The sequence below is a fragment of the Notamacropus eugenii genome, chromosome 4 (genome assembly GCF_028372415.1).
Source record: "Notamacropus eugenii isolate mMacEug1 chromosome 4, mMacEug1.pri_v2, whole genome shotgun sequence".
Classification (NCBI taxonomy): Eukaryota; Metazoa; Chordata; class Mammalia; order Diprotodontia; family Macropodidae; genus Notamacropus; species Notamacropus eugenii.
The window spans coordinates 62,141,215-62,162,409 of record NC_092875.1 but is presented as its reverse complement, the minus strand read 5'-3'; the positions used below and the strand labels follow the sequence as shown (position 1 = coordinate 62,162,409).

Below are 21,195 nucleotides of genomic sequence, written 5' to 3'. Positions count from 1 at the left end.
CCCTTGGGAGACAGTGTCAGGTCTGGGAGGTATCTTAGACTTAGAGTATAAAATGTCAGATCAAGGAAGGTGGAACCTTAGAACAGAATGACAAAGTTGGAGGTTGCTGTAAAAAGCAGAATGTCAGAGTTGGAACCTAAAACATCATCTAATCCACTGGGCCTTAACCCAAGCTCTGTGAACTTTTAAATATATATGTATGTATGTATAGTTAATGGTACTCCAATAGAAGAGGCTTCCTTTAAAATTTTCTGTATTTGATTTTATGCATTTAAAAATATGATTCCAAGAACAGGCCTTGGCTTCACCAGATTGCCAAGAGGACTTAGTCATTCAATAAACTTTTATTAAGTACCTACTATGTGCTGGCCACTAAGCTAAACTCTGGGGATAAAAAAGAGACAAGGACAGTCCCTGCCCTGAAGGAGCTCATAATGTAACGGGGAGGGCAACAAGCAAACAAATAGGATTAAATAAACTCTAGGACAGGGATAATTTTAAAATAATGAAAAGAGCTGGGGCACCAGGATGGAGAGGTTGGGCAGAGCTTCCTGCAGAAGATGGGATTTTAGTTGACTTAAAGAAAGCCAGTTGTGGGAGAGGCGGCAGAGGGTTCCAGGCCTGGAGGACAGGCAGACAACATGCCTCACGTTGAGAACAAGGCCAGTATCATGGGATGGAAGAGTATGTGCTGGACAGGAAGATGTAAGAAAACTGGAAAGGGAAAGGGAGAGAAGCTAGGTCATGAAGGCTTTGAACCAAATAGATGTCACATTTGATCTTGGAGGTGATATGCAGAATTCAGGAGGTGGGGGCAATGTGACATGGTCAGACCTACATTTTAGGAAAATCATTTTGGTGACAATGGAGGATGGATTGGAGTGGGGAGAGACCGGAGGCAGGCAGACCCCTACGCTTCCCCAACAGTAGTCCAGGTGTGAAGTGATATGGGTCTGCACCAGAGGGGTGGCAATGTCAGAGGAAAGAAGGGGAGTATTTGAGAGAACATACAAAGGTAAAATGACAGGCCTTGGCAAGATTGGATATGGAGGATATGGAGGACCTCCAGGTTGGGAGAATGGTGTTGTCCTCTACAGTACTAGGGAAGGTCAGAGTGGGGGAAAGATAATGAGTTTGGACATGATGAGTTGAAGATGTCCACATATCTGAAAGGCAGTTGGAGATGTGAGACTGGAGGTGAGCAGGGAGGCTGAGGCAGGGTAAGTAGATTAGAAGTAGGCCCAGAGACAACCTATGGTGTGACCTGGAGGAGGATCTAGCTAAGGAGATTAAGAAGAAGCTGTCAGACACGTAGGAGAACTGGGGACCCCTGAAAATTTGTCAAGAAGAGACTAGCAAGAAGAGAGATGACAGTTTCAGAGGCTTCAAAGAGGAGGTTGTGAGGACTGATCCAGGTCCAAGGACACTAAGAAGGCCCCTGATCTAACCCAACTGCTTTATAAATGAGGGAAACTGAGGACTAGAGTGACTTGGATAAGGTCAAATGGGCAAGTAGTGTCAGAGCCAGGATCCTATCTACCAAGGGTTTAAGGGGCATCAGCCTGAGTAGAGCTCTCCTATTGGTCACCCTAAGGTCTCAGGTCCTGCTCAGGGGTGGGGGATGGTATCTGAGGTCCCCTTTGCTCTTCCTCTCCTCCACAGCACCTCAGTCCTTCCCCCTACCCCATCAGCAGCAGCTGCCGACATTTCCTGTCCTGTACCAGGAAGGAAGGGGGGATGGTGGAGGCCATGCCTAGCCTGAGGCGCCCCTGTCAGCAACTTCCTGAGCCCTGACCCCAGCCCTATCAGCTAAGAACTTGCCTTCCAGGCAAGGCTGACCTCTACACCACCCACACTAAGCCCACCTACTTCAGACAGGACACCTGGCCTGTTTCTTCACCTCCTCACATCGGGCTGGAGGCTTGGTCCAGGCCCCAAAAGTTTGTAGTGCCCCCCAAAGAAAAGCAGAGGTAACCTCCCCCACTACCCAGGTGGTGCTGATCTGGGGTAGCTGGGGGACCCTGGCCAAATCACCTGTCTGCCTGGACCCTGACCCTCTTGTTAACCAGAGAGAGGGGGCAGAAATGAAACTCCCAAAGTCCGTCCATGTAAGTAATCAGAAGACCAGGATGTATTACGAGGTGTGTAAACTCTTGGAGACTCAGTTTCCTTATCTCTAAAACTGGAATAAGACCTGCTTACCTCATGCTGCTGCTATGGAGACATTAAACGTGCTCAAGGAACAGGGAAACGGAGTTGTTTTTCACCTGCCTCTACAACCATATAACTCTGTTCCAAAATCCCTCCCACCTCAGACCTCCAGTGTTCTAAGGGCCCTCCCAGCTCTGCCACTGCATTCTAAAGGTCCACCCAGCCTGGACATCCTCTGTTCTAAGGGCCGTCCCAGCTCTGCCACTGCGTTCTAAGGGTCCACCCAGCCTGGACATCCTCTGTTCTAAGGGCCCTCCAGGCTCTGACCTTTCGTTTTGAGCCCAAGTCTAACACTTGGCATTGGGTATCTCTGACTGCCGGTATTACTGGGAGGCCTCTGAACACACTCTGAGCCCCACGAGGTTGCAGTCTGGGGAGAGTCCTACGGGAGGCAGGCCTGTTTTCAGGCCCAGCTGTACATAAATAGAGATAAGTGGTGGCTGGTGGTGCTCAAACATCTGCACACCTGAGGAACCCTGACTAAGTCCAGACAGGCACCTTCTTAGGGCTGTTGGGAGTGGACAACATGGAACAGCACTGGCTTGCAGCATCCCCTGGCATCAGCTCAGTCGGTGTTGTGACGGCAGGCCAATCATCTTGTCCTTGACCTCAGTGCTCCCAGCCCAACCCTGCAGTGCCCCAAGAAATCCTGGCCCCCTGAAGCAGCCACCCCACCCAATTGAGATGACTCTGGGTTGTGTTTCATGGTCTGTTTATTATTTTAAAATCATGGTGGGCAGTTTTCTCCTCTCACTGTCTGGTTTTCACACAGGTAACGTTGTGGACAAAGGGAGTGCAAGGGTGAGGGGAGGATGGTGGGGGGCCAAAGGCTATGCCCAAACCCACCAGGGAACACTGGGAAATAATGCTCTGCTCGTGAGCCCCTAGCCCTCATGGGCAAGAGACCTGTGGCATGGTGTGTGCCTGCTCCCATCCCCCCCTCCAGGTACACCTTGCCAGGACAGGGGAGGTTGGTGAAGCAGGCAAAGGAATTCAAACAAAAACAAAACAAAACGAACGCCAGACATTTAAATAGAAATCCAAATCTTAAAAAAAGAAAAAAAACACCCCACAAAAAAGCTCGAGTTTGGATTTTTCTCCCTTTGGAAAAATATTAAGCCTCGAGTCTCCCCCCCACCCTCACCCCCAAAAAAATAATTACAAAGCTACAGGAACACACGGATGCTCACATCTGGACATGAGGTGTAGTCACAAGACCAAGGGGAGGGGAGGAAGGTGGGGAAACGGATCAGCGAGGTCCTGGCTTTCCCTACTGATGGGAGGTTAAGGGGCAGGAGAGATGGGACACAGATAGGGGGCAGGGCCCAGACAGCTCAGTCCATCTCCGTAAAAAAGAAACAAGTGATTTAATAAAATAAAATCCATTGAAATGGCCCCGTGGGGAGGGAGATTGGGGGGAAGAAAAGTCTCCCACCCCACCCCCATATCCCCAGCCCTGGCATCTATTTGTGCCCCAGGAGGGGATGTGGCCACTAGGGCGGCAGCAGCGAGCTCAAGAGGGAGAGGGCTCTGAGTGGGCCCCAGGGGGGGCTGGCCAGGCTGGGAAGAAAGGGGGGGGGGCAAAAGTGGGGCAAGGCCAGGAGGGGCCTGTCCCCTCCCCCAAATGGGGTTAATGCTACAAGGCCATGCCCCTCCCCCACTTGGGTTGGGGTGGCAGGGTGTCTCCCCAGGCCACCTCCTCCCATGGGTAGCTGGTCCCCCTGCCCCCCCAGGGGGAAGGGCAAATAGCAAGCTCCCCCCAACACACAGATCAGGTGAGCAAGAGGAGGGGACAGAGAGCACTCCTTTCTCTCCCAGGGCCTGAGGAGAGAGGCTCAGATCTGAAACTGGCTCAGTCAGACAGTCAATTTACTCTATAAATACCCCAGCCCAGGCAGGGGGGTCAGAAAACAGGGAGCAGGGTGGGGAGAAGGCAGGTGGCACATGGGAGAAAGGCTGAGGTGGAGGGCGGGAAGGGACACCTCTGGCCTCCATTCTTGTCCTCTCCCTCTGACAGGAGTGGGAAGACCCAAGCACCCACCCCAAGTGGGCAGTACCCTGGAGGAGGGGGTATAAAGGGGATGGGGTAGAGAGAACTACAAAATCTCCCCCAGAAGGGAGTCAGTCCCAAGGGCCAGAAGCTCCAGTTAAGGACTTCTAAAACCAAAACAAACAAGACATCCCAAGCCCACAGCCATGGGACACCTACAGAGGCAGAAATGACCCAAATCTGGGGGCCTTTGGCACCCTGGTCAGCATGGGCTGGTTTTGGTTTTTGTTTGGTTTGGTTTAAACCTCATCTGCTGCACTGGCCTGGAGGGGAGGCTGGAGTTCTGGGGAGAAAGCGTCCCCCCCATTCCCTCCCCAAATCTGTAAAGTGCACTATGAATCTGTTCAATTAGGTATTGTCTACTTAGACCTGAATGGGGTGAAGGGCGGGGGTTGGGGCTGGGGCGGGCAGGGGTGGGCTGCTGGTGGAGTCTGTTTAGCTCACTCAAACCATCTGGCACAATGCTACATATGTGGAGGGAGGGAAAGGGGGAAGGGACAGCCCCAGGGCAGGGGGGCTAGGTTTCCCTGGGTACAGAGTGGCCCCTGGTGGGATTCTGGCAGAGGGGGAAAAGAGGAAAGAAAAGGAGGCCAGCCAGGAGGACCAGCCACAGTCTGTTGGGGAGAGAGGGGTGAGGCTGGGGTGCTGAGACTAAGCCTCAGGCCAAGGGAGATGACCCTCAGCCTTCTGGCCTGCCATCCCCACCCCCCGCCCCTGAGAAATTAAGGGGACACTACTGGGGGCCAGGGGCAAAGACGGGCGGGACAGGCGGACAGAGCCAGCTCTCTGTCCTGACCTGGGGCCAGGAGGGGAATGCCACTGGGGCAGACCCTAGGCCACCACAAATTCTGACTTGAGATCTGCCTTGACCTCAGGCTTCCAGAGTGAGTCCTCAAAATCGAGGTCTAGGCCTCCAGCATCACTGGCCCCACTGCTACTGCTGCCGCTGCTGCTGCTGCTGGTTGCCCGGCCTGCCTTTCGGCCTGAGAGCCAATGATAGGGGCCCCGGGCATCCCGCCGAGCCTTCCGCCGAAGTCGCTTCTGCTGCAGGAGCAGCTGAAGCCTCTCCACCTTACATCGAGTGGCCCGGTTCTCCGTCTGCCGCAGGCGGTCCCCTATGAATCAAGGATCCAGGATGAGTGTATTTGTTCATGCTTGTCAAGCGGGGAGACTGTAAGGGAACTGGGGAAGCCTGCATCTGCCCTGCATGGGCAGCTGCCCCTTTGCTGAGCCTCAGCAGGATGAGCCTCTGGGTCCCTTCTAAATCTCTCAACAGCAGAGATCAAAGATCCTTTTCCTGGAAGACTTGGCCAGGAGGAGGGCTTAACAGATTCACAAAACCTTAGGGACCATTTAATCTAACTCAGCCATTTTATAGATGAGAAAACTGAGGCTGAGAGAAGAGGAGATGAGAGGGAGCCGCTGTAGGAGTCTGTGGGGACAAGGGCTCCTGGCTCACAGCTCTTGCCCTTAAATGCAGAGAGTGCCAGAGCTGGCGAGGAATTTCAATGATATAGGCTGTCGCTATCTGCCCTGCACTCCCCATGCCAATGCTGCCCATGGACATGCCCCTGTAGCTGCCTACTAGGCAGGCTGGGTGCCAAGTGGCTTCCCTGGGCCACAAAGCTAGGCTCTCTCCTAGCTCAGAGAAGAGGGGGGCTCTGGTGTGGGTGACCTCTTTGCCCTAAGCTGGGGAGGTGGGTGATGGAAGAGAGCCCAGGCAGTCCCCAGAGACCAGCTCTATCTCCTGCCCAAGACAGATGGCTAGAGGACCACATGGCCTCTCCCAGGGCCCGAGACTGACCCCAGGGATTCCTGAAAAAAGGACATTGGCCTTGTGGTGAGGGAGACAGGACGTATCTTGTGCAGGCCTGGCCAGGAATTGATGCTTTGTGTTCAAACCAAGCCTGGGGAGGAGGGGTGTTGGAATTTAAAAGCTCTGAGAGTAGGAAGTGTTGAGAATCGAGAACCTACCCTGCACATAGTAGGCACTTAACAAGGGTTGAAAAGAGCAGCAGTGCCTTTTCAATAGGAAAGGATGTTCCATAAACTCCCCAAGAAATGGTGGCCCAATGAATGCTCATTGAGAGAAGGCATCCTGGCATTTCTGGAAATCTGCTGGCCCCCAGACTAGGAAACTAGTGATTCCAACATCTCAGGTTAATAGACTTCCAGATTTAGAGATGAAAGGGGTCTTAGAAACTATCTGGCCCAAACCCCTCCTTTGACAGAGCAAGAAACTAAGGCCCAGGGAAGTGAAGGGTGTTGCCCACAAAAGCATCCAGGTAGGCAAGTCTGAAAGGGGGGATCCGAACCCAGGCCCTCTGACAGCAGAACTGCCCAATGCTGGTTCCTTGCAACATTCTCTTTTCTAAGGTGTCTCTCAGCTCTGATTTGGGATTATCCCCTTGGAGGTGATCTGGGCATCAGCACTTTACTGCTTCACTGGACTCAGTACAGAGTATGTTCCTCCTCTGTACTGGGGGAGACAAAGACCAAACTTGACCTAGAACATCAGCCAATCTAAGGGCTCTCCCAATCCTGCTGTTGTGTTCCTTTGTTCTAAGGGCCCTTCCAGCTCTGGCATTCTCCTGTGAACTAAGGAAGGAAGGAATTTTGGGGGAGGGGGGATCCCCTTTAATTCTTCCCTGGTGTAGAAGACATCCTGTTTCAGAGAAAGGGCAGATTGTCCCTCTCCCTTCTCTTAATCCAGGGCCCCCTCTCACTTCCCCTCCCCCTGCCCCCTCAATAGGACCTTTGTCTGGCCTGGTGAAGGTGGGGGTGAGGGGGCTGGAACTGGTCTCTCCTCAATCACCCCTGCCAGACACTAACACCCGTGCTCTGTCCCCTCCTTCTTGTACCCAGCCCTACGGGAGGGGGGGTGGGGGTGGGAGAAGGAAAGGCTAGAAATTAACATATGCAGATTAATTCTCTCTCCTTACCCATCCCCCATCTGAATATGCTCACAGTCCCCCTACTGTGATGGGGAGGGGGGAAGAGAAGAAAAAAATTGAAGCAGATGGGGGAAGGGGATGGAAGGGAACAGACTGGGGGGGAGGGGAAGGAAGGAAGGAGGGAGAACCCATTCATAAAAAGCCTACTGACTTACACTGGGGCCATCTGGCCCCAGGAACCTCAGAGTGTTAACCCCTTGGGGGATGGGGATGAGGATGGGGAGAGAAGGGCAGGGACAGGCTGGGACTTTGGCCCTTTCCGAAGGTCTGCCCTAACTAGCGAAGCTGACCTCCCCCTTCCCTCCCTGATCTGGCCAGCTGCTCTGCTCTGGCCTAATCCAGAGGAACCTCCAAGGACTTGTGGGTAGCCCAGCTAGGGAAGGGGGAGCCAATGGCCTCAGCCTGCTCCCTGGAGTGGCTGGCTATCCCCGCAGGTACACCTAGAGGGATGTCTAGAGCCCTTGCCCTCCTGGCCCTGGTGGGCACCCACTTACCGCTGGGCTTGCACATCCGGATCTGGCTCTGGACCACAGAGTGCAGTGGGGACGTCAGCTTCTCGCAAGAGGTAGCTTTGGTGGTGAGCTCTGGGGAGGGCGAGCACTGAGTCTGACATCGGAGCTGGGCCAAGGACTGGGGCATACCCTGGTAGTGCCGTGTGGCACTCAGGAGGTCATTGAGGATCTGCAGGATGGTGCCAATGTCCCGCCGAGGGCGCCCACTGCTATCCTGGCAATTTGGATGCAGTGTGCCTGTGGGAGAGGAGGATGGTAGATGTGTTGGACTGGACAAAGATCTTCCCTGGTGCTACAGAAGGGAGGTGGCTGGCAGGGCCCATGGGTGCAGAGGGAGGAGAAGGGAAGGAAGGGTCTGATATCTATAACCAGCTGACTTCTTCCTTCCCTGGGCCCTACTTTCTCCCTCTCTAATAGGAGGGAATTGGAAAATATTTTCCCCAAATGGCCAGGTGGTGACCAAAGATGATGTTCCCCAGGGAAGCAGAGGGGACAGGGAGAGGGAGAAGACAGGGGAGCAGCCAGGATGGGAGTGTTCACAACAAATTCAGTTGGGGGCAAAGAGTGAGAACCAAGCGCTTGTGTGGACACACAGTGCAGAGGGGAGAAACCCACTGCTACGGGTCTATTCTGGCTCCTCTTGATATCTTGTGCTTTCTCCTATCACAGCCTCAGTCTTCCCCTGTATAACATGAGGAGCTTGGACTAGATCTTTAAGGGCCCTCCCAGCTGTGACACTCTGGGTTCCAAGGACTCTCCCACCTATGACATTTTCTGTTCTAAGGGCCCCCCAGCTCTGACATTCCATGTCCTAGGTTCTTTTTTAGCTCTCATTCTCTATCTTCACTTCTTCTAAGTCCCTATCTCATAAAGGAATGAGTGGCTTGAAAACTTCTAGTTGGGGGACTGGGCTATCCCATGAACCTTCAGTTCGTACCAGAGAAGGTCCCTGAGAAGACTCCTGGAGCATGGTTCACGAAGCTCTCGATGACGGCGCCAGGTTTCCGGGAGCGCGTGCTGGGGGCTGGGCTGCTGCTAGGTGGGGAGTTGGAACCCAAGGAGGAGGAGGAGGAGGAGGAAGAGGGGCTGGTGCTGCTGCTGTGAGAGACACAATCCACCTGCCAGGAGAGACAGGGGTCAGCTCCAGAAAGTCACGATCCAACCATTAGCTCCTAGACACCCTGGCCCTGTTTAGAACCTGAGGCACATCAATGTCTACAATTGCTTTTGTCTCAACAGCCCTTTCATGTAGCAAACATTTGATCTGATTGTGCCCATTTTGTAGGTGGAACAATTGAGGCTCAGGAGTGAAGTCCCCAGAGTGAATCAGCCAGCAAATACTGAGGCTGGGATTTGAGGCCACTTGGGCTTTTGACATCCAAGACACCACAAGCTGCCTCTCTGGATCTGGCAGAGTGGAAATCCAGTTTGGAGATGGTGGAAGAGGCAGTAGGAAGGAGCCGGAGCCAGAGCCAGTCTAGTATAGTAGGGAGAGCCTAGATGTACAGAGCTCCAGTATTCAAAAATCCAGGCTCTACCACTTACTAGCTGTGTGACCTTGGGTCAGTCAATTCCCTCCTTTGGGTCTCACTTGCCCCATCTGCAAAATTAAGGGGTTATACTAAATTACCTCTGAGGTCCCTTTCAGCTCTAGATGCCAAGAGTGACCCCTATGATTCCTGGAGTGGCCACCCTGGGCAGCAGCTAGGTTCCTACCCTAAAATGGGTTCTAGACTTGTATCTAGGAATCTAAGCTCAGCAGTTTCCTTCCCCAGTCTAACTTGACCCGCATCACTGAAATGGGGGCCCAGAATCACCTCAGAACAGGAGGAAACTGTGCCGCTATTAACCGTTTGTGTGCTGGAGCCATGGGACCGGAACACACCGGCCGTGACGGGCGAGGGGTGCGCAGGGCTGAAGTAGGCAGGTGTACTGGAGGTGGCAGAGGGGCTGGTCGGACAGGCGGGCACAGGGACTCGGGCAGTGGCGGCAGCAGCGAGGCTAGATGATCGGCAAGGGGAAGGGTTGCCAGTCGTTGCCCCCGGATCCCCACGCCCTGCGACGAGGTGTTGTCGATGCTGGAGCTGGGCACCTGCAGCTGCCTGCTGGGCAGCCAATTGTAGCTGCACGAACATCATGTGGTCACCTACTCGGAGGGCCAAGGTGAGTGGGGAGCGGCCCGAGAGGAAGTCGCTGACCTGCTCGGAGAAGGAGGGAGGTGGTGAGGGCAGCAGATTCTGACCCTTCCAGGCAGCTGCACCCCTCCCTCCCTTAGCCCACAGCCCTTGGTAAAGCCAGTGACCAAGGACTCTGCTCACTGTCCCTGAGACCTTGGGAAAGGCCCACTTGGTTCTCAGACTTCCCATCTGTAAAATGAAGAAACTAGATGGGCCTTCCCAGTTCTGACATTCTCTGTTCTAAAGCCATTTTCAGCTTTAACTTTCTAAGCTTCACAAGGTTCTGTCCCAGCTCACAGTTTAGGGTTCTAAGTCTTAATCTCAGAGGCGATCACTACCACAAAACAGTACAGTTCTGAGGGGGCAGGGGAAAAACAGGATAGAGGAAGATCATTATGTCTCCTTGGGTTCCCTATCCTTCTGTCCTTCCCCAGGGCAGGGCGCCCCCGCTCCCCACCCCAAGGTCAAAGCTCTGTGGCACTCCCAAGCCTAGGTCCTGTCACCCCAGACCCACCCAAAAGGAAGATAACTAGGCCCAGCTGTTCCCCATTGAGGGTGAGAGGTGGGGAAAACCAAGAGTCAAAGTCCAGGCTGGGACAGTAACTCCCCTCCATCCCATTTTTTCTTTCCTGACTGTCATATTGCCAGACACTGCCAGAGTCAGGGGCCACGGGCAAAAGGCTGAGTCTGGGAGGCAGGAGGTGAGGGCCTGCCCCTGCAGGACCATGGTCAAGTAACTGTGCTCCTCTGACCTTGGCTTCCAGTGTGTTCCTAGGAAGCTCTGTGCTCAGTGATCTCTGGGGGCCTTTCTCCACTTCTACCCCGACCTCTCTTCCCTTTGAAGAACCAGCACTAGTCAAGCTCTCAGCCAAAATGGAGGAGGGGGAGGTCCAGACCCAAGGACCCTGGGGCCTATGCAGAGGGTCGCTATCTCATTATAAAAGAGCAAGTCCTAACCATACCTATATAGCATCCCTGGACACCAGGGCAGCCCCTATCGAGAGGGGCAGGTGTCGTTACCTATAGACTCCTGACAGATTCCTGAAAAAATCCATGCAGGGTGGTGGGAAAGAAGTCAAGGGGCCTTCCTCTTCCTTGGAAAGGTAGAGAACACAATGTTCTTGGAGGTGGGGGGGAGGGTCCAACAGAGATGCATGTGAACACACACACACACACACACACACACACACACACACACACACACACACACACACACACACACACACACACATACCTCTCTCTCTCTCTCTCTCTCTCTCTCTCTCTCTCTCTCTCACAGGAACTGGATCTGTTTCCTTCCCATGCCCATCCCCATCCTCATTCTCAGCTCTACACCAGAAGCCCAAGAGGAGAAGCTCCCCTCCCCCATCTACTTGCTGATTCCAGAGCCAGGTAAGGTACCAGAGATGAGCAGACAGACGCTCCCGCCAGCAGAAGCTCGGTCACACTCCTGCCCTCCCTTACATTTCAGAGCTCCTACATTCTGTCTCAGCCCTCTTCTCTGGAAAGAAGGGACCCACCTGATCCTTCTCCTGGCCCATAGAGGCTAGGAATTTGCCTCTTGGCCCCATCCTGGGAACCAGTGGTGGTCAAGGCAGGGAAGCCTTCCAGCCAAGAGAAGCTGCCAGGGGCCCTCTAGAGAGATCCCCTTTTCCTCTTCCCCCATCCCAGCTTCCCACCCTGCCCCTCCCCCAACCCTGGCCTTAGAAGCCAATGAGTGGGAGGGAAAATTCTTGGACAAATTCTTCTGTTCTAACCTTTGCTTCCTCAAGATAAACATTTATCTGTCCCAGCCTGGCTGAGGCGTGGGGGCGTGGGGGGAGGGCTGATAAATCCAGGCCTGGCTTTGGGGGGACGTCTAGGACCTGCACATAGTGGGCCCCACACAAAGCCACTCGGATCATCAGAACTGGACACATGAAGCAGAGGCTGGGGCAGGGGGGGCGTGGGGGGAGGGCTGATAAATCCAGGCCGGGCTTTGGGGGGACGTCTAGGACCTGCACATAGTGGGCCCCAAACAAAGCCACTCGGATCATCAGAACTGGACACATGAAGCAGAGGCTGAGGCAAGGAGGGGGTGGCTCCATTCTTGAAAGGACCTTGAGCCCCAGGGCCAGCCATACTTTCTGTGTGGCTCTTTCCTCCCTCTCCTCAAATACAGTGGCCTGACCTTGGGTAAAGGTCATATTTCACAGAATATTTGAACCCTAGGAGACACCAGAGAGATCATCCAACCCCCTCATTTCACCAAAGGGGAAACTGAGATGGCCCATGTCAGGCAGAGTCTGAGTCTCTGGGATAATGCCTCCTCCCTCCCACCCAAAGCTGGTTTCTACCCAGGGGAGGGGAGTGGGGGAGAGGGGGGAGGGAACCTGGCAGTTGGGACCAAGGCAATTTCTTCTATTAGCATCTGCCTATCTTCCCCAGGGGCCTGGGGAGGGGGGGGGACAGCCCTCTGATTCTCAGAAGTGACAGAGGGGATGACTCAGAGAACACAGCCTGCTCTCCGTTCGTCCTCTGCCCTCCCACCCTCCTTCCTTCCCTCTCTTCTGGTAGCTCTGACCAGGCCAGCTAATCTAGGGTGACCTCCTCTCCTTTTTCATCCCACCCAAACCTAGCCCAGCCCAGTCAGCTCTCTAAGACCCAGAGCCTCTCTGCCTCAGTCTCTCCACCCTTTCCCATTTGGGGGAGCCACCCAACTGTCTCACTGGCTGACCCCTGCCAAAAAAGGTGCTGAAGCCATTGAGGTGGGAGGGGGTCCCCAGGTCTCAGAGAAGAGCAGGAAGAGCTGAGAGGAGGCCCTTCTCAGAAACCTCCCTCCCCCAGGCCGGCCTCCACCCTCACCCTGATAGCTGGCCTCCACAGCCATTTCCTCCCACAGGGAGAGATGACACAGTGGCTGTCGGGAAAGCAGCCCTGAGGGAGCCCTGTCACAAGCCCAGGTCCTCGGGCGCCTGGACGCTAGCACACTCAACCCTCCCACCCTGGCGAAGCCTGACGCACGCACGGCTGGGCACGGCTGGAACGGATGTGATGGGGCGAGGCTTCCTCCAGAAAGCCCCCCCCCCTCCACCAGTCAGCGGGAACTGCACCCTGCCCCTGTTCACACACCCTGAGTGTGGTGGGGGGGGTGGGAGGGGGAGGGCGGAAGTCACCCCTCCCTTTCTCATCTACTAAAACACTCCTCCCTCTCCACCCCCAAGGCTGGGGTGCTGGGCCTAGGTCTCGTCTTTGTCCCTGGACTAGGAATCCACCTGGCGTGTAACCTGAACCCCACTCCTCACACGGCCCCTCCCATTCCTGCCATCTCTACAGATTACTTACACCAGGCCTGCTGGCTCTCCCAGGAGGCCCCGGCAACCCAGGCACAGGGAAGCTTCCTCTGCCCCCCTCCCCCCAACATGAAACTATGAGCCCTGGGGGGGTTTGGGGGGGGCAGGGGGAGAGAGGAGATACTGATAGAAGCAGCAGAACGGGTTTATGCCTGGCTCTGGGCAAGAACGGCCTTCTCCCACCCACCCACCCACCCCCTCCTCTCTACTTCTGCCTTGCCTTCCCCACCCCCAGAGGCCCTGGCATCCTGAGGATTTCTAAGCACTGTGTCAATCCAGGCCTCCTCCTCTCTCCCTCCCAGGAGGCTGGAGCCAGGGCCAAGAGGAGAGGGTGGGAGCCCCCAATTCCAAAACAACCCCATTTCCCAAAAGAGAGGCCTTGGATACAGTCAGGCAAAACTGGGCACAGAGCTCCCAGGGCAAGGGCAAGAAGGGAGCTGGCCAAGAGAGAAAGGCAAGCCTCACTGATTACAAAACATTTTCCTAACATCCTGTCCCTACCTCAAGCCATTTCTGGGCCTAGGCCACCCAGAGAAGCACCCAGACACCCAGCCTGGAACTCTGACCTCCTGCCTTCCTGGCATGACAGAGAAGGCCGGGTGGCCAAGGAACTAGCCCCACTCTCCCCATACACACAGTAATAAACAAGGTCACAGAAGGGGTTTGGTTTGGGGGGGAGGAGAGGAAGGGTTACTCTTTGCTGACGCACAAACTCTGGGGGTGGAGTCTGTTGGGAGAGTTAGAATGGCTGAGAGGGGAAAGGTACCCTCCCAGGCACGGAGGGCCCTCCCTCCTCTTCTTCTCAAGGGAAGATTTTTTGCTTCACAAAATTCTAGCAATGCAATACTTCCAGAAGTCAAGAGGAGCTAAGCTGGGGGGTTGGGGGAGAACAGAGGAGATGGTCAACCCAATCCCAGGAGGAGGGAGCCAGACCAGAGATGTCCTGGCCCTAGGGAAGAACCAAAGGAACCAGTCCATGTCTTGGTCAAGAAATGGAGAAGGGAAGGACTTAGCCTAGAGACATCCTCTAACCCCAGAGGAAGAGAAGGTGACCCCCATTCTAGACGGGTTGCTGAGTCCAAAAGCAGGGAACAAAAGGGGTTGGGGTAGGGGTAGTCCTGACCCAAGGAGGAAGGACCAGGCCAGGTGATCACTGAGGGAAAAATCATTAGCTTTGGCTCTCAGTCACATCTCCAACACTCCAACGACCTGGCAGCCCACCCCACCCCCCCATCTATTGCCCATACCCTGTGAAATGCTAGAGCGGTCTCACACTCAGCCCTGTGGGAGGGGAACCTTTGAAGGTCAGAGATGCTTGGGCAAGGAGGGAGCCCCAGCTCTGCGGGTCAGCAGGTGGGGGAGGTGAAGGCCAGGATGACCTGGTACATACTGGTCCCCACCTGCTCCAGAGGCTTAGGGGGAAAACAAAGGGGGAGGGGGAGCACTGAGGTTTGGCCGCAAGACCCAGGGAGCGGAAGTGGTCCCCTTTCCTTACCTGAGTTTCGGTTAAGCTCTCAAGTGCCTGCATTACGGACTGCTCGGGGCGAGAGGCCTGGGACTGAGAGAAGAGAAAGCCAAGGTGACTTGGGGTTCCTGCTGACAAAACCACAGGGGTGGGGGGGATGGAGGTGGGAAGTTTCACTTCTGCACTTGGGGGAGGTAGGAAAAAGTCACAGCGTGAGATCCCCAAGTGAGGAGGGAATGAAAGGGGGGGTGAAGGTGAACATACTCCAAGGCCAAGGGCTAGGACTGCAGGGCCACAGAGAACCCCATGGGGCCACCCAGAGAGGAAAGGCACAGGAACCGATACACCAAGGGGTGGGGGGTGACTGTGCAGAGAGAGAAGAGAGGGAAAGCCTATGAGGCATCATTCGTGTGTGTGTGTGTGTGTGTGTGTGTGTGTGTGTGTGTGTGTGTGTGTGTGAGACAGAGACAGAAACAGAGAGAGAGAGAGAGAGAGAGAGAGAGAGAGAGACACAGAGACAGACAGACAGACAGACAGACAGACAGAGACTAGGTGACCACATAGTGGGTGCTGTAAAGGGCATTTCTGACACCCTGAGGTGGACTAGATGTCAAGGGAGGCCCTTCTTTGCTGAGCATCAGTATATATGTGGATGGGGCAAGGTGTCACAAATTTCAGTTGGAAGGAACCTCAAAGGCCCTCATTTTACATATAAGGGAACAGGCCCTGGAGTGGCCTGTCTGGATATTAAGTGGCAGAGATTGGATTCGAACCTGGGATGCCAATGCTCTTTGCACAGAACCACAGGGGAGTCGTTAGGTAAGGAGGTGGGAGGAAAGGAAGGAGGGTCAAAATATACAGGCAGTCAGAAAGTTGGGGTGCAGGGACACACAGGTGGTCAGAAGGCGGGAGATGAGATACAGGCAACCAGAAAGATGGGGTGCAGGAACAGAGGTCAGGAAGTGTGGGAGGGGACACAGGGTGGGCGGGAGCAAAAGCACACAGGAGGTCTGAAGGTGTGTGCATGGGACGGATCAGGACACACAGGAGGTCAGAGAGGGGGTGTCTCTGTGTGCATGTGTGCGTGTGTGTTTTGGGGGGGCAGAAAGGAGAGTCCCTTCCCTCCCAATCAAGGTGTAGGAGCATCCTTTACCATGAGGCCGGCTTCCACAGTGGGGACAAGCGTCACCTTGCTCCCATCGCCCACACCGAGATCCTGTAGCTTCCCAGAACTGAGGCGTCTGTGCAGGGGGAGGGAGGGAAGAGGAAGAGAGAGGGGTGAGATTGAGTGAGGTGGTGGAGACGGCAACTGTAGCAGAAGGACTGGGGGGAGGAGGATGATGGGGGGGAAGAGAAGAGACAGAATTGGAAAGCTCCTTCTCTCCCACCCAACACCCCTTACACCAGGGCAGGGCCCCAGCTGCTTCCAGAGGCAGGAAGCTGGGCTATTATTTAATCCAGACCAGGGTCACTCTGCTCATACTTGCAGAGCCCACTCTCCTAGGACAAAAACAAACATAAAGCCCAGCAGCATCCCCCCATCTTGAAAATTTGCAAAACAGCTTCAGATTTTACCAGGGGATTTTTAAATGCCTCACTGGCCAATCACAAAACAATCTGCCCCAAGGAGGCCTCCTGGGGATCATTCTCCCCACTGTGACAGAGAGGGGAAACCGAGGCCCAGAGTAGGGAAGAGATTTGTACAAGTTCACACACACAGGGGCTTAGAGTCAGGATTCCAACTCCCCAGGGTGGGCCCCAGGGTAGGAAAAGGCTCTTTCTTGGTAAAGCAACCTGCCACCCTCAGTGGCCCCCATCCTCCTCCCCCTCCCCCTCTGGGGGAGCTGTCCTTGTGAGTGCACTAGGAAGGGAAGAAGGACTAGGAGTCCAGGCTTTGCGCCTTGACCTGGCCTCCAAGCAGACTACCACTCCATTCCATATCACTGCTGAGGTGCCCCAAGGCAGTTTGGGGGGTGGGAGGTAGGACATGGCCCATAGCTACTCCTTCTCCCCAAGATTCAGTACCCAGTTATGACTGTTCTCTAGACGAGCTTGGTAAGCAGTTGTCTCTCCTCCCCCCATTTCCCGGCCACCAACAGGGCTCCCCTGCAGGATCAGCCCAGGGCTGCTCAGACAAAGGAGACCCCCCCAAGCCCCTCCCCCACCCCTGGCCCGCCAGGCCCCATGGGGAAGGCCCCAGCCCAACTGGCCCCCTCCCTCCCTCTCTCTTTTTCTTCCTCCCTCCCTCCCTCTCTTCCCCAGGCCTCAGGTTATTTAAATAAAGGGGGGGGGGGGGGGGAAGAAGGGGGAGAAGAGGCTCCCAGAGACTGCCCGAGAGCTCCTACCTCAGAACAAAGGGGGGAGGGGGAGGGGAGACAGAGAGGCAAACAGGGACAGAGAGACACAGAGACAGGGGCAAGGCCAGCAAGACAGATGCTGGGGCTGGACAAGGAGCTGGAACAGGGGCAGAGAGCCCCAGAGGCCAGCCACCATGGCTCCCTACAGATCCAGCCCAGGCACCCCCCGGAAACTTTCTGGCATGAAAGGTTCACATTTTCCATTTTTAGCTGTCCGGGTTAAACCGCTGAAGCCTGGAGACTGGCGTTGTCGTCTCCTCCCACCTCCTCCTCCTCTTCCCCTCCCCTCCCGGAAAACTGCCCCCTTCACCCCCCCAGGAGCCACGGGCAGGCAAGCCCTGCAGTCGGGAATCAGATTTCGAAAGGGGAAGAGGTGAGGGGGTGGGAGCCGCGCATGAGAAAAGGCTGCAGGCTTCCGAGCTAAGCAGGGGGTGGGGGGTGGGGGCATTGGGGGCTGCAGCCTTTGTGCTCGAATCCTGGGGGGGGCCGAGAAAGGGGGGAAGAGATATGGAGACAGAGACAAACGGGAGGGGGGGAGGACAATCGAGACACAAGAGACAGACTGGGGGGGGCGGGGGAGGGAGAGAAGAGACATTGAGATGAGACACCCAGGGAGAGAGACAGGGAAGGAACACACACACACGCACACGCGGGGAGGGGGGGGAAGGGACACGGACACGACAGACAGGCGCAGAGGTCGAGAGATGGATAAAGAGGTCTACAGAGCCAGGAGTAGCCGAGGGAGGGAGACTGGGGGTGGGAGAGAGAGCAGGGGCCAAGAGGCAGAGAGGATGGAGGAGGAGGGCGCCAGGAGCTCACACACCCCTCCAGCCCTCTCCAGAAGCGCCCACCTCCGCCTCCTCCTCCTCTTCCTCTCCTCCCTCCCTGTCTCGCCGCCCCCTTAGCCAAACCCCGAGCCCGGCGCGATATGGCCTTTGTTCGCTTGAGGGAGAGGGGCCCTGGCTGGCGGAGGAGGGATAAAGGGTCAAGGGCTCGCTCCGGTACTCACGTCTCCTTGTAGAGCAGCGCCAACCGCTCCTTGGGCACCTTCAGGCGCTGAGACAGGCGCCTCCGGAGCCCTTCCACCGTCTCTTCGCCAGGCACCGAGAGCTCATAGCGGGCGCCCGTGGTTGTGTTGATGCACAGATTCATCGGAGGCTCGGCCGCCAGCAGCTCGCAAGGGGCAGCGGGGGCGGCTCCGCGCCGGCAGCTCCGGGCACTGGGCTGCGGCTCCATCGGCGGACCCAGGATGCTGCCCGGAAGGGCGAGAAGCGAAGCGGACACAAGTGGCCGATAGGGTCCCTGCGTTCTGGCCGGGCCCTCGCTTGTTCTTTCCCCGACCCAGCCGCCGCCAGGTCCTCAGTGGCGCTCGGCCGGCTCGCCTACCGGCTAACCCGGCACAACAGTCCGGAGTTGGCAAGAACCGAACCCCTTCGCGGGAAAAGGAGACGGCGGAAAAGAGCGGCACCCTTCAGGGCTCTAGCCGAGGACGCGGCCTCCCGACCGGAGGGCGGAGCGTTTAAAGGGCCACTGCCCGGGAGCTGGAGGCTGGAGAGCCCGGGCGCGGGGGTGGGGGGGAGAACAGGCGGAGGGAGGGGAAAAGAGGTTCACAGCCGCCTGCTTTCTCTGGCCTCCTCTCCCCTTCTCCCCGCCCCCCTCTCTTTCTCTCTCTCTTTTCTCTGCCTCCAGCCGAACCTAGCAACAGCAGCCGCGGCCGCTCACAGATGCTGCTGCGGCTGCTTCCCGCCGCCGCTCCGAGCTCTGGGGGTGAAAGTAACAAAAAAAAAGTTATAATGTATCAACGTTCTAAAGGGGCTGAGCCCGCCCCCCTTCCTCCTCGCCTCCCCCCCCAACCCCCCCGCCTCAGAGCTCTCATTCACTACTTACTCTGCCGGGCGCCGCTGACCAATCGCAGCGCTCTGAACGCCCCGGCGGCCCCCGCCCTCCACCAATCGCGGCCCAACCGGCTCTCCCCCCCACGTGGCAGCAAGAGCCAACCCCTTCCCCGCCTGTCTGGCAGCAACCCGCCAATCAGCTGGGCTCGGCTGCCCCTCCCCGCCCCCATCCCCTCGGCTCCCGTCCTCCCGCCCCTCTAGTCAGTCCCTCCCCTAGCCAGCCTTCCCCCATCTTCCCAGCCATTCATAATCTCCGAGCCCCACAACAAAGAGCTTGCTCGGGGAGCGGGCGAGCTGCGTGGGGAGGGGGCCTGGGAGGGTGTGCGGGGATTTTTTCTTCTCTTCCTACCCCGATTTAGAATCTAATTAGAGGATAAGTCACCGCCGAGCTCCCAAAAATAAGCGCGGGGGCGAGAGGAGGCCAACACCCCGGCGCTGGGGAAGAAAGGGGGAGCCGCCCACGCAATCTGAGGAAGACGCCGAGGTCCGCAGGGACCACAGACACTATTGTTCCCGGCACGGGAAGAAATGGCCTCCCTTACCGCTCCACCATTCCAGTGCGTGTGTGTGTGTGTGTGTGTGTGGGTGTGAGTGTGAGTGTGTAAACGTCAAAATGGGGGCACCGGAGGCCCTGCAGCTCAGGGTCCAAAGCCATTTGTTAGAGGCAGGGAACGGACAGGGCAAGAACCGAGTAAAGTGGCGGCGGTGCTCGGGCTAGGGCGCGAGGGGAGGGGGGAAGCGGGCGGGGCATCCGGGCCACCGGGGATCTCAAATCGCAGGGGAGGGTCTAGGGGGAAGGCGCTGGAAGGTTTGCACTCACACAAGCGTACCCCGCCCTCCCTGCCTCCCTCCTTCAGTGACGTGGCTTGGGCGAAATACTGCGAAGATTTCCCCCCACACACACGCTTTGAGATCTGTGCACCTCCCTCCCTCCACAAACAGCCACCGCCCCAGGGTGGGGCGAGAGAGAGGTGGGGGAGAATGGCCTCGAGGGCCTCCCTCACCTCGCAATGCTGGGGAGGTGGGGGGATGTGGGATCCTTTAATAGATGGGCTGCCCAGCCCCCACCTTTGCCTAGGAGGCAGTGACGCGCGGCGTCTCGCAGGCAGAGCCAGGGAGCCCGAGTACCAGGGGGAGGGGAGCAGAGAAGGGGGTGATCTGGGGCGGGGACCCGGAGCAGCGCTCCCCATGAGTCAGCAGCGCGCGAGCGCCCTCTCCCGCCACCTGGAAGGACTTCGGGCCCGAAAGAAGGGGGGCGGGGTGTGTGCTCCCGCGTGCGGGGCTGGAGCGGGGGGCGCTTGGGTGGGAGAGACAGAACGACTCCAGCGGAGGAGGCGGGGAGAGGCAGGAACTCCGCGACCATGCCTAGAAAGGATTCTCCTGCGTTACTCAGCCCAACCCCCTCATTTGAAAAGATAGGGGGGTGGCAGAGAGGGCAAGCGGCTAAGCCAAGGTCACACAGCCGGGACCAGGACCCAGTCCTGTGGTTCTAAAGTACCGTTTGGTCCTCATTCCTAGCCTCTCTCTTAGGAGTCTAAGACATTCACGTAGCGGCCCCCCGACAGACTGACCGTCCCCCCCCCACACACTCGAACTCTCTTTAGAGTTTGGGGCGCCCACAGCCCAGGACCGGAGCGTTTCTTGAGCTCTCCCCGCCATGGGGCATCTTGGAGAGGAGCAAAGCTCTCAGGTGACCTCAGAATTCTCCTTCTAGGGGTTCTCTTCGTCCCCCTCAATTCCCTTTTCGCCACCCCATTCCCCTATGACGCCGCGGTCCCTGAGCCGAACCCACTCACCGATCAGAACCGGAGCTCACGTCCTGAATTCCGCAAAAATTTTTCAAAAACCCCTCTCGAATAATCCACAAAATCCACTCTGGAAGTACGAGTCAAGGTCCGGGAATCAAGAACCCAGGAGGAGGGGGAGGAGGAGGCCGAGGGCCACCCGGCTGCCCAGTGACTGTGGCTTGTTTGGGAAGTGCTGGAAGTTTTTATCCGCCCCCTCCCTCCCTGCCGGGGTGGAGTCTGGGCGGATTCCCGGCCCCCGGGAGCAGAAACGCCCAGGGCTGCCCCGCCGACTCAGCAGCCCGAGAGGGAGCGGGCAGGCGGGTGACGCAACCTTCACCTGGCACCCTGGGTCTAGGGCAGGGGAAGGGGGGCGTCATTATCCAGCTCCAGCCCCGTCTTCCTCTGCCCACTCGGACGTGGGTCGCTCCGCAGTGGCCTGAGCCCTCCCCGCAATG

The 21,195-nt window shown here is 56.8% G+C and overlaps 1 protein-coding gene across 1 annotated transcript; it reads right to left on the bottom strand.

Annotated features, from left to right (window-relative positions):
* Window positions 1-2,906: 2,906 nt before the first annotated feature.
* Window positions 2,907-20,940, bottom strand: MIDN (midnolin). The gene is made up of 8 exons (XM_072601373.1): window positions 20,750-20,940; window positions 18,068-18,819; window positions 15,855-15,942; window positions 14,732-14,794; window positions 9,545-9,925; window positions 8,665-8,845; window positions 7,710-7,964; window positions 2,907-5,376 (listed from the first exon to the last, which is right to left on the bottom strand). The coding sequence occupies exons 2-8, from the start codon at window positions 18,292-18,294 to the stop codon at window positions 5,093-5,095; spliced, it is 1,479 nt and encodes a 492-aa protein (XP_072457474.1). The 5' UTR covers window positions 18,295-18,819; window positions 20,750-20,940; the 3' UTR covers window positions 2,907-5,092.
* Between the last annotated feature and the right edge of the window lie 255 nt (window positions 20,941-21,195).